The sequence below is a fragment of the Zootoca vivipara genome, chromosome 13, assembly GCF_963506605.1.
Source record: "Zootoca vivipara chromosome 13, rZooViv1.1, whole genome shotgun sequence".
NCBI classification, from domain to species: Eukaryota; Metazoa; Chordata; class Lepidosauria; order Squamata; family Lacertidae; genus Zootoca; species Zootoca vivipara.
Window position 1 is genome coordinate 8,429,772 of NC_083288.1, and position 13,316 is coordinate 8,443,087.

At 44.9% G+C, this 13,316-nt stretch overlaps 1 protein-coding gene across 1 annotated transcript in view; it reads right to left on the minus strand.

Annotated features, from left to right (window-relative positions):
• Window positions 1-8,645, minus strand: part of LOC118094611 (UDP-glucuronosyltransferase 2A1-like) — a 9,151-nt gene extending 506 nt beyond the window's left edge. Inside the window, exons 1-5 of the mRNA XM_035135153.2 lie at window positions 7,886-8,645; window positions 6,366-6,514; window positions 4,275-4,406; window positions 2,705-2,792; window positions 1,735-1,954 (exon numbers count right to left, since the gene is read on the minus strand). Coding sequence (XP_034991044.2) covers window positions 1,735-1,954; window positions 2,705-2,792; window positions 4,275-4,406; window positions 6,366-6,514; window positions 7,886-8,645 — 1,349 coding nt within the window. The remainder of the gene's footprint in view (window positions 1-1,734; window positions 1,955-2,704; window positions 2,793-4,274; window positions 4,407-6,365; window positions 6,515-7,885) is intronic.
• Window positions 8,646-13,316: the final 4,671 nt, after the last annotated feature.

Sequence of the window (13,316 nt, forward strand, 5' to 3'; positions counted from 1 at the left end):
AGAACCCCAGTAGAGTCCTCATGAGACAGGAAAGGTGGAATTGACACCCCTGATCCTGAATGGGATTGCTTAAAAAATTATCTGACAAAATATGGTTCCAATAACAACACTTGGCTGTGCCTAGACTAACTTCACAGATATAGGGGGATTTTCTTTTTTAATAATGGAATACGGATTACTTAAATGTAAGAGAAATATGGAAACCGGAAAGAGATAGAGGGAAGTCAATTAACATATAAGGGACTCAAACCAGTTTAGTGGAAAAGAAAGAATGTGACAGTAAATAAAATAAAATAAAATAAAATAAAAGATGGAATATGAAGGTAATGTCTTTCTAGGAATTTTGGATATAAAATATTCAAACTATGGTTTGTACTCCTTAAGTAATTTTGTGTATTTGACAAATATATTTTTATTTTTTATTTTCATATTTTCTTTTATGTATCTTTTTCGGTATATGTGGGTGTAAGGATTAATTTATTTTCTTTTTTTGTAAATATTAAAAATGCAATGAAGATTAATTATAAAAAATAGAAATGAACAACAAAGGGGGGGGGAAATGTCTGATCCTGGGTTCAGTGGTCTGTGGTTAGATCTGGTTTGCAAAGAGAGGCTGAGTGGGTTTGCAGAGGAGCCCCCACCTCTATGGTATTGGACACCCCTAGCCCAACACCTCCCACTGTGGAGCAGCCTCCAGCATCTCTTCCTATCGGTGAACGGCCTCCCTCACCTGGAGAGGCAGCTGAAAGCAAAGATGATGCTGAGCCAGCTCTGACTTTGCCTCCATTTTTATGGACACAGAGATGCTGGCACCAGTACAAAAACAGCCCATTCAACAGAGTGCCTTTTTGCTTTCCAAGTCTTGAGACTCCAGCCACTTGCCTCCCCCTCTTCAAAAGGAAGGTGCAGGAGGTATGTTGCTTCTTGGGCCAATGTCTTAACTTGTGTTTATCCATGTATCCGTCCTCTGATGTACCTTGTAATCTGTAGATTACCTAATGCAGTGTTTCCCAACCTTGTGCCTCCAGCTGTTTTCGGACTACAATTCCCATCATTCCTGACCACTGGTCTTGCTAGCTAGGGATGATGGGAATTGTAGTCTCAAAACATCTGGAGGTACAAGGTTGGGAAACACTGACCTAATGTACAAATCTGATTTGAGCATTAAAGCCTTTGCACATTTGAGTTCTTCATCCGACAGTGAAGGCAGGCCCTCCAAGTGTCCCTATTTTCCTGAGACAGCGCCAGATTTACAGAAGCCATCCCGGTTTCTGATTTGATCCTGGAATGTCCCACTTTTCCTTAGGACATCCCTATTTTCATTGGTGAAATGTTGGAGGGTATGGAGTTATGTGACCCCCGAGCCAAGGAGATATGTACGGTAACTACGGTAACCTTTAAGACATCTGAAGGCAGCCCTGTTTAAGGAAGTTTTTTCAATGTTTAATGTTTTGTTATGTTTTTATATATGTTGGAAACCGCCTAGAGGGCTGGGGTAACTCTGTCAGATGGGCGGGGTAACAATGAACAAATCTAGTATGACATCATTTGTTAGCCATTTGCTGCAACAGAGTCACATGGTTACCTCTCTCAAAATGGTGCTGCAGTGTTAAAGGTTACCTGTTTTCCACTCAAAATCCAAAGGGGCTTAGGGCAAAGGGGCTTTGAGATTTGGGAGAGGGGTTTTCTTTTAAAAATTGCTTGGCATTTTAAGGGGGAGGGTTGCCCACTCACGTGGCGTTGTGAATCACAGCCTTCACGGCGTCCAACAAATCTTCACTTCTCATTGTTTGAAGGTCCAGCTCCACAGCCATCCCCTTTGCCTTCATGTGTACAATATTGTCGGACTGGTCAGAAAACAAAGGAATCCCCACTATGGGAATGCCATGGTAAATGGCTTCATACATCCCATTGATCCCACCGTGTGCTATGAAGGCTTTGGTCTTGGGGTGCCCTGGAGGAGGAAGATGAGAATCTGCTGACTATGGGATGATAAAGGCAGGTTATTAAAGTTGCTAGAACTCAAAACTGACTCTGTCCAAGCACATAACAGCTTCGTAAAACCGAGAGAATTTGTAGTTCCAGATCTCCTGAATAGTTGAAAACACAAAGTACCAAATATTTGAGCTCAGCTAGTTTGCTCAGGTTTGGGCCAAGATTTGAAAAATAGCACTGTCTGAGGGCTTGGTTTTCCTTGAGATGGACCCAGGTATTTCCCCTGCCTCTTTCCCCCCTTTCCCCAAGGATCCCAAGAAGTTACACCTGTGAGAAACAGGTGTGAGAAACAGCTGCTGGATGAGGGGTAATAACTTGATCCAACTGGGAATGGCAGAAGAAATAGGACAACCAGAGGCAAATAGCAGAGACAGCCTGCATCTCACCTTGTGTGGAGGCCGAGGGTAGGATGCACGCCCCTTTGTGGACAATGGTCTGATTCTACTCTTGGATGAGGGAAGCTCAGTCAATGAGCTTGTGCCCATTGCTTGCACCAGACAAGGAGTGGGGGTCACACCAGCAAGCAGTAAGTGGGAAGGGAATGTGCAAAAGCCTAGAAATTGCATCCTTGCCCCCCCTTTTTTAACCCAAGTCTTCAGTTGGGATTCTCCCCATCCAAGTGTTTCCCAAGAGCTTTGACATATTTCCTTGGGATTGGCAGGACACTGCAATGAAGCCACAACTGCAACAAGCATGAGGTCTCTCTCACCAAGAAGATCATTTTGTGGTATCCAGTCATAAATCCTGGTGTTTCCTCCTAAGGTTTCTGGCCTTTTCCCTTTGTGGCGCCAAAGAACCTGGATTTGGAGGGGAAATGGAAAGGCTGTTCTCTGTAGCTCAAGTTGCAAGGAAAACTGGGGTGACCCTCCAGGCTTTCTACTCATCTTGCTTGGCTTTCAATCAGCACCATGTTGATCTGTAAAGGTAAAGGGCCCCCTGACCATCAGGTCCAGTCGTGTCCGACTCTGGGGTTGCGGCGCTCATCTCGCGCTATAGGCCGAGGGAGCCGGCGTTTGTCCGCAGACAGCTTCCGGGTCATGTGGCCAGCATGACAAAGCTGCTTCTGGCGAACCAGAGCAGCGCACGGAAACACCGTTTTCCTTCCCGCCGGAGCGGTCCCTATATATCTACTTGCACTTTGATGTGCTTTCGAACTGCTAGGTGGGCAGGAGCTGGGACTGAGCAACGGGAGCTCACCCTGTTGCAGGGATTCGAACCGCCGACCTTCTGATCAGCAAGCCCTAGACTCTGTGGTTTAACCCACAGCGCCACCTGGGTCTGGATCTGTAGGCTTCTCCAATAACTTGAGCTGTCCTTCTGCTTTCTAATATGGATCATCATCTTTAGTGACAGTACAGTAATAATGCACCATATTTCTGTACCACATCTATGTCCCTGATATATAGTAGCCTAGTAGACAACCGAACAATACGTTATTTATATATTAAGAAAATATATAAGCTACATTTAAACAATCAAGTATGTTGACTTCAGGCTATGTTGGACTGTTCTGACTCCATATTCCCCCAGCACTGAGAATGCATAATGTAGGAGTAAATCTGAAAAAAGATTCAAACTAAAAGTTATCCAGAGCTAATTCCATCTGCTCATCAAAGCAGACCTTAGGGCGCCTATCTTCTCCTCTCTGAATTATTTTGCATTATTATACATCTCATAACAAGCATTAGGCTAGGGGTAGCCTCATCGTCTAAGCCTGCTCTAATTTATTTAAGTAGGGACCCAGGTGGCGCTGTGGGCTAAACCACTGAGCCTAGGGCTTGCTGATCAGAAGGTCGGCGGTTCGAATCCCTGTGACGGGGTGAGCTCCCGTTGCTTGGTCCCAGCTCCTGCCAACCTAGCAGTTCGAAAGCACGTCAAAATGCAAGTAGATAAATAGGAACCGCTACAGAGGGAAGGTAAACGGCGTTTCCATGTGCTGCTCTGGTTTGCCAGAAGCGGCTTTGTCATGCTGGCCACATGACCTGGAAGCTATACGCCGGCTCCCTCGGCCTATAATGCGAGATGAGCGTGCAACCCCAGAGTCGGTCACGACTGGACCTAATGGTCAGGGGTCCCTTTACCTTTACCTTTAGCCTCATCGTCTAAGCCTGCTCTAATTTATTTAAGTAGGAGTAGATTTCAAGAAAAGCAAGTCTTTAAAATGTCTGTTGTAAAAGCATGCAATTTCACAGCCAGTGTAAGGAAATCAGGGGAGCATCTTCACAAGTCCACTATACAAGTGAATTATTATTTTTTAACCAAATGACATGAACACTGACCTTCTGTGGAAGTTGGCTGAGTGCCGAGGCAACCATGTTACTCTTTTCGTCTGTTAAGTTTGGAACAAGAGACCCCAGAGAAAACACCACAATGCCATGGTCCCCTGAACTTTGGACAAATTCTTCCATTTCCTGTCAAAAGATTAAAAGCATTCTTTATAAACCAACAAACTGCCTTTCCTCCATGTCTTTGCCATTTGATCCTGATGCATGAGTTAGAAATGTTAAGATTAAAGTTGTGCTGGACTCTTGAGTGAGAAGGTGGTCTTTAAGGTCCAGTTTCCAAACTGTGTTTCAGGCATCTTAGAAGGAGGTTCCAGTGGCAACCACTGCCCTATAGGACCGAGGAGTTACAGGGACGCAGGATGTGGGCTCAACCAGTCTGGTTTCTCTGTGCTAACAGAAAAAGTAAAGCTGTGCCCCGGGAAATGTCTCAGGAATGTATGTCCCTTCTAGAGAAATCTGAAATGGTGTTTCTGAATTGAAACCCAGACAAGAATACTCCCCACCCCCATTAATTAAATTTGATTGCCGCCCTTCATCCGTAGATCTCAGGTTGGCTCGCATCATAAAAAGAAACACAAAATACATAATAGAAACAAGAACAAAAAAGCTCCACAAACCAATAACCATCCTGCTCCCACAAGCACATTTTAAAGGGTATTGGATGTTAATCATGTCGGGATTTCATTCCTCCTTTGTTGGATGTGTGATTGTTTTCATCACATGTCTGTGTTGGCATTCCATACTGTTGGAGTCATGAGAACGGAAGTTCAGTTATACTGTTCCATTATAAAATAAAAAAATTCCTTCAGTAGCACCTTAAAGACCAACTAAGTTTTTATTTTGGTATGAGCTTTCGTGTGCATGCACACTTTATCAGATAACCAGACCCTTATGTATATTCAGAGGGTGGGGTGTGGGGTGATGGGAATGGGTGATGCGCTGATAGGTGGTAAACCTGTTGATGACTGTTAACGACTTAATGACTGCAATTGGTCTTGCGGGGGGGGGGAGCAAGGGCTGAGGTGCTAAGGAAAGCTTGATCATGTATAATGAGATAAGAATCCTATGTCTTTGTTCATTCCAGGTGGCTCCATGGTTTTAAGCTTGCTAATGAGTTGCAATTCAGCAATGAATTCAGAAGAGTGATGAATCATCCCAAGGGTCGCTTGTGGGGGAGAACGCAGCTGCCTGGCATTTTCCAAGTTAGTTCAAGAAGCCCAGCGCGATTTAATATACCAACAAATCAATCCAAGGCCTGATTGAAGAGGAAATTTTTTGCCTGGCACCTAAACGTGTATAATGAACGTGCCAGGCAAACCTCCCTCGGTTTAGCCCTCCCCCATTCTGCCACTCAATATCCAGGGCTGTCCCTAGGCCCGGGCTGGGTGGCACAAGGCGCCAGGGCGCCTGGCCATCAGCGGCGCGGGAGGGGCGCCGAATGCTGGTGTCTGCCTCCGCACGCCTCTGCTGTTGAGCGGCTTCAGGCAGCTCTCCGGAGGCGTGTGGGGAGTGATGGCCTGGGGCCGCCTGAACAGCTGAGAGGAGCAGTGCGGCAGCCCCAGGCTCGGGCTCCCCACGCACCTCCGGAGCTTTGCGCGGGGAGCAGGAGCCTGGGGCTGCCTCCTCCGCACCTCTCAGTTTTTGAGTGGCTTCAGGCCGCTCTCCAGAGGCGTGCAGGGAGCGCGAGCCTGGGGCTGCCTCCTCCGTGCCTCTCAGCTCTCTGCGCGCCACTCCTGCCCGTCTCACTCATGGGGGGCGCCGGAGGGATCTTGGCACCAGATATGGTTAAGACGGCCCTGTCAGTATGTCGTACCAGACTTCACCACTTGATAAAACTGCCTGCGTCTTCAGATTTGAATGCAACAAAGCTGTCAATCATCTTAGAGTCAGGGTCGCTCTTTATTTAGAGCAAGATTAGGAAATCAATTCATACCTCCTCCACGTATAATTAAATGTTCCCAAGTTGTCCTTGCGACTTCTTTATCGCGCCACCACATGCCCTCCCCTTTCCCAGAGGTGCTTTGAAGAAGAACCAGGCATACAGGTAGTTATCATGCACAGGTGAAGGGCAAAGGAGGGAATTACCTCTGGCAAAGGCTTGGCTGGCTGGCAGTGCAGACCCCCCACAAATTCAAAATTGGGTAGGAAAGGCCGCGGGAATTCAAAGTCCCAGTAGGTGCGGACCAACCAGATCTCTGCTTTCCCCATCACTTCACATAATGTTGTGGGTCTCCCTGTTGAACGAGGGAAAGGGAATGAGGTTAAATGCAGCTTGTATTTTCTTTACAGATATGAGGACTTTAGCAACCTTGTTTGCCGAAATACAGGAAGCTGGATTCCACATTACGCTTTAACCATATACTGTACACCTGAGAAAAGAAGCAAAGAAAAATGAACAGCAACTGGGGACTGAGTCTGCAGAAATACATGTTATGCTACACATTTGTTAGGAAGCCAGAACTGGCTATGGCTCCTTCATAGATATTCTTCCAGTGCCAAATCCATATTTTCTCTTCTATAGTATTTAGAATAACCCTTTGCTCTGAAGTCAGAATTGGCAGCTGAAGGTGTATCAGTACCAGCCACGGTCTCCCCAATCTGATGTCCTTCAGGAGCTGGCTGGGGTGTATGGAAGTTTTTAGGCAGAAACGCTCCATTAGACTGAATTTCTCAATTTGCGATTTATTTTAAAAAGTTATTGCAAAGAAATTATCAGCATTTCAGTGCATATTTTATTCTAACACACATATTTTTGTGTGGCAGCTGCCCTATTGCGTGTTGTTGGTTCTTTTGCAAGCAATTTCCTCTATTATAATACATTTTTACATCTCCTCAGTGATGTATGCATTCTCATGCCTGCTTCACTTAATGTCTTGTAATTTCTTTTGTATTGGTTATTTTCCAGTTAATTGCTTATAGAAAATCCTTAATAAAAGGGGTTAAAAAAGAGAGCAATTCTTCAAGATCATAGAATCATAGAGTTGGAAGAGACCACAAGGGCCATCCAGTCCAACCCCCTGCCAAGCAGGAAACACCATCAAAACATTCCTGACATATGCCTGTCCAGCCTCTGCTTAAAGACCTCCAAAGAAGGAGACTCCACTCCACTCCTTGGTAGCAAATTCCACTGCCGAACAGCTCTTACTGTCAGGAAGTTCTTCCTAATGTTTAGGTTTAGGAGAATTGCCCAGAAGGGAGAGCAATTTGGTGGAGCAAGAAGGGAGCAAGGCAGGTGAGATCTGACCCTTCCCTTACAGGTGGTCAGGCTTGGTAGTATCTATTTCCAGCTGACCGTGGCTCTACACCAGTGTTTCTCAACCAGTGTGCCTCCAGATGTTTTGGGACTACAACTCCCATCATCCCTAGCTAGCAAGACCAGTGGTCAGGAATGATGGGAGTTGTAGTCCCAAAACATCTGGAGGCACACTGGTTGAGAAACACTGCTCTACACAGCCTCAGGATGTGGCCTTTCCAATCCTGCTTCTAGGAGGTCCTTTCTAACTGGCGATGCCAAGGACTAAAGCTGGAATCCCTGGCCTCTTTAGAGCATCTACTCTACAAAATAATAACAATGCTTTGGGAAGAAGAAACAAAAACAGGCTTACCTAAAACCTGACTGTAATAAGAGTCCCACTCTCCAAACCAAGTCTGGAAAACATGATCTTGCAGATGGTAAGATATTTCATTTTTCACCCTTTCTCCAAATGACATTCTGTCTGTGAGCTCAGACAAAACAGCTGGAACATACGAAGGAGGGGCAGGTATCTTCCCACAGTGTCTTTCTATGGTTGAAGCTGGCATGTACCTCAAGGTGTACATAAATGGGATGTCCAATTTCAAGGCAATCAGGTCGCCACAGAACACCACAGGGTCTGAAAGAAGGACATCATATTTGCTCTTTGCCAGGCGGGCCATGAGTTCCTTATTGGCCAGAACCCCTTCGCATGTGTCCTTCTGAAGGTCAAGCAATTTCTTCACCTTTCCCCCCATCTCTTTGTAAAACCTGTGGAAGGTCAGGGTGGTTGGCTTGTTGTTCAGCCATGCCCCTATGACGTTCGCGAAAATGTATTGGGCCTCATCCCTTCCATGGGGCACTGGAAATACCTCAAACTTAGCTGCTGATATATCATCACTGGGTTTGATTAAGAGTGGTGCCGTTGAAACTAGGATGCTGACGTTGTGACCTCTGCGTAGAAGTTCTCGAATGATGACCTTAACATTTAGCCAATGACTGGCTTCCGCTGGCCAAATAAGCACATTCCCGCAGGAAATGTTTCCTATTAAGGCAACCTGAAGTATTAGCAGCTGAATCGCAACCACTGTTGCTGAGGCAGAGGATGCAAGGCGCTTTTCTGAGGCAGCCATATTTCTTCTTCTCTCACTCCACAACAGAGGAAAATTATTCAGCGTTTCGTTTCTGTGAGAAACCTCCCGTCCTTTTCCTTTCACAGAAGACTTTTTACCAAGTGTGTTGAGTCAGGTTTTTTGTTTAACTCTCCAAGCAAGCAGAATGCTGTCACTGAATATTTCTGAAATGAAAAGACAAATGGCACAGCAATTCCTCCATCACTATTTACGACAAAAATCATAACCTGCCCATACCATTTCGGATCCAATCAAGATTAGCTCTTCTTACAACCCCACCCAAACCTTCTCATTATGTTAATATGTGGTGAACTGGTATATTTATTATTGAAGAAGTTAGGCGCATGGCAACATTGCTTTCGTTATCTGTGAGTAATCTGTCAATCACATTAGTGACCTAAGGTTACTATATGAGTGCATATGCTTAGCATTCATTTCTTGGTACGTACAAGGTTGCTTATCCATTCGTAAATTCTGGACTAGGACACCTTCTTATTTAAAAACAACCAATTTCTTCTCTGCTAGAAAAGGTTAGGAGCCATAGCTGCCAAGTTCTCCCTTTTTTTAAGGGAAATTCCCTTATGCTGAATAGGCTTCCTCGCGAGAAAAGGGAAAACTTGGCAGCTATGTTAGGAGCAGGGGTGGACTTTGGTAATGTTTCGTAACATGGTGCCTTGGGCTGCAGGATATTCCCCCTGTCCTCTAAATCAGAAGTAGCCCTTGGGATGTTGCTGCACTCAAACTCCCGTCCACTCCAGCCAGCAGGGGCAGTGATCAAGAATGATGGAAACTGTAATTCAGTGGCACTGAGAGGGCAAGTGTTGGCTACTTAAGAAGAGGTACCCTTGGTCTAAATGATTAAGCACCAAAGTTTGAGGGGGGGGGCTATTTTCATTTATGCAATATCAAAATACTGGATGAAATGGTTCACATACGCAGCTGGGCTTCCAAGTGGGAAACCCAATTTTTATGGAAGCTTATCAGCAGTTCCTCAATGAGAAAATCAGAAATGGGAAAATATATCTGACATTTGCACACAGTGTTTGTTCTTCTTCAATATGGAGTCATAAGGGGAGGTGTGTTGTCTGTATTTGGGGGTATATTTGTGGTTCCTCTTTTGCTAAATTTGGTATTCATTTCATTTATATCTCAACTTTCTTTTTTTCATGGAACTCAGGACAGGGTACACAGAGTTCACAGCCAAATTCCATCCCGGAACTGACCAGATCAAGACCTCCTTAGCAACCAGAAGGCTGTGACATCACGTACCTTCTGACCAAGCCTTGGGCCATATTGTTCTCTTCACTGTCATCCTGGACAAAAATTCACGTTGTTTTCCCAGACAAAATATATTCATAGTCTCCTGACTTACCTGGATTCGCGGAGACCTCCACTTCCTGTCACTGGTAGTAGAGAAACAGCCGTGTCCTTGGTTATTACTGAGAACAAACACTGCTACTCACTAAGGGAACTCGGCTGTTTAATTTTGACCAAGGTACAGTACAAGTGAGGCCCAGAGCCTTTAACTATATCCAGCCAGCCTACCAATAACGCAAGAAAGAACCAGGGGTTCTTATCACCATGCTGCATCTACAAGGTCCCTCCTACAATTAATAACTTTTCATTCTCTCGCTACTATTACATACACTCTACCACATTCCTTCCCAACAATTTATTAACTCATCACGAACAATTCAAGTCCAGAGGCCCCTCTCTGCTTCTAATAAACCAGGCATGTCCAAAGTCCGTTTCGGGGGTCTAATCCGGCCTGCTGGTCGGTTTAATCCAGCCCCTGTGGCAGTTTATTTCCTGGGGTAAAATCCCCCCCCCCCAAAAAAGCTGAACAACTTCAATCCTAAAAAACAAGGCCAACAAGTTTAATCCTAAAATAAGCTCAACAACTCTGGGATAAAATCGTAAAAAAAAGTTCAACAACTTCAATCCTAAAAAAGGGTCAACAACTTTGGTCGGCCCCTCGGTCAGCCCTCATGCATGTTCACTTCATCAAATCTGGCCCTCTTTGGAAAAAGTTTGGACACCCCTGTGATAGACCAATGTTCGTGCAATTTCAGATTCTGGTCCACTTCACTCAAAGCGAATTCCAACTTTGCCATGAGGTGGCTGTGCTGGCAATATAGTTCAGAGTAATCTCTGAGTGCCTTAAGGGTAGAACCCAATCCATTCTTGCCTTCCACAAAATATGAAACTGACCCTAATTTCTGGAGTACTTTGGATGGAATCCATTCACCTAAACAAAGGGAGCCCTAGTCCCCACCAAGTCCTTCTGCCTTCTGATAGACCTTACCATGCTAGAACAGAAAATAGTGCATGTAGCTGTCTACCGAAATACATTGCCAGTATATCACCTGTTTTGTTTTGTGCTGTGGTTCAGTAATTGAAAAAGGTTGCTGTCTCTGCAAATGTGTGAACTCTACTTGAAAGCAGACATGTCAATCTTTACTGATAAACACAAGAATGTTTGTCACCTATCAAAGCTAACGCCTCCTTTTCTATCCCTGCATATGCTGGTTTTGCCTTGAAGAGACATGGAAGCAATTGGCCATTCTCACCTGCATCCTTTAGGAATAGGCTCCTCTATTCACACTACGGAAGCATCACAGGCAAACAAAAAGAAGAGAAGGATTAAATTGTGTCAGGCATCACTCGACTCCCCCACCACTTCCGCCACCAGTGAGAGGGACGTGTTCCAGCACATGGCATTGCCGCTTACCCAACCCTCAGGGCAGAAGCCCTCAGCTCCAACTGAGTTTGGTGAGAGCCACATTGCCAATCAGCTTGACCCCCTCTGAGAGAGCAGCTGTGCAGCAGCACTTGAAGGAGTGCAGAAGCAGGGGCAGGAGGAAGCAATTCCTTTTTTGCCTCAGGTGGCAAAATGGGATGGGTCCCCCCCCCGGCCAATGGAAATGCACTGGTCAGGGCCAGCTTGTTTAAATAAAATGTCTGCTGAGAAACGAAGGAAGAAACCTATGCTTGTCTTTGAAACAGCAGCTCGTACAATGACTGCTTAAACTTTTCCCCACTATGTGATGACTGCCTGTTGATGAAACAAATATTTAACCAGATTGGGGGAGGGGCACACACCTTTTCCTGTTCACCTCCAGCCCTGCATTAGTGCCCACTATCTCTAAACAATAAATAAAAAGCAAATCATACTTGGAGAAATTTTTTTATGGGCAAATGCAGGAAAGGGACGCAGGTGGCGCTGTGGTGTAAGCCACAGAGCCTAGGGCTTGCCGATCAGAAGGTCGGCGCTTCGAATCCCCGTGACGGGGTGAGCCCCCGTTGTTCGGTCCCAGTTCCTGCCCACCTTGCAGTTCGAAAGCACGTCAAAGTGCAAGTAGATAAATAGGTACTGCTCTGGCGGGAGGGTAAATGGTGTTTCCGTGCGCTGCTCTGGTTTGCCAGAAGCGGCTTAGTCATGCTGGCCACATGACCCGGAAGCTGTCTGTGGACAAACGCCGGCTCCCTCGGCCTATAGAGCGAGATGAGTGCGCAACCCCAGAGTCGTCCGTGACTGGACCTAATGGTCAAGGGTACCTTTACCTTTTACAGGAAAGCAGCTATACTTGTTAATGTTTGGACCTTTGCTCTGTTAAATTGAAGACCTGATAAGATTGGCAGGTTTCTGCTTAATGAACAACTTTGCCCCTGCGGAATCAGCTGTATGCTGGCTGTGTCTTTTTATACCGTGATTGAGGACACTTCCAGACGGGGGCTTAATTGGACATTGGCAAGAGGTGTTTTCTCGGTTGGGCCTGCCGCCAGGGGAACTCCCACCCAAACTTTGCTGGCATTGGCCAATTCGCTGGCAGCCATGCAATCCAGCCTTCCATTTGCCGGATCACTTGACATGGTCCAAGGCCTGGCCGCAACACCGCCCACCGTGGAAGGTGAGTGGACTTACATTTCCCCCAGAAAGAGTAAATTTGGGTTAAATAAGGTGGGGAGGGGGTTGGCATTTTGATGCCAATGTATTTGTGTGGATACTGCAAACAAGCGAGATGTACTAATCTCTGAAACTGGGCACTTCCAAACGGTCACTGTTTTTGGGTGGAATTCATTCACATCCCAGCAAATTCAAGTTGCACAATTCAAGCTGATCTGGAGCTCTTGCAAAATAAGTCATCTGGAAGTGATCTCTGATAGATTTCTGTTTTGGGAATGGTGCTTTTTTAAAAAAATCATTTTTATTTATTTTCCAATATCATACATATAGAATGTAATATATACAAAGAATAAATCCTAAACAAAATTGTATCTACAAATATGACGTTTTACAAATTATTCAATGTGTATCATGAATAAAATTACTTCCAAAATAAAAATTATTTAACAAATTATACAATGTGTGTTTCTCTTAGTTACTTTTCTTGTCTACTTATATAACTTAACATCTGCTCCTGTTCTTCCGAACTTGACTTCCACTTTCTTCTCACTTGGTTTTATTATTTTCCATCATTTTTTCTTCTTTCGTTTTACCGTTTCTTGCCTGTCATACTCATAATCCTAATCATAAAATACACAATTGACCACGGCTATATATTTCCCATGTTGTATTTTTTAAGTTTACTCTACTGGTGTTTTAATATTTTTACAATATTCTTTCAAAGAATATTGTAAAAATATTTTTGTTACTGGACAGGTAGCTAT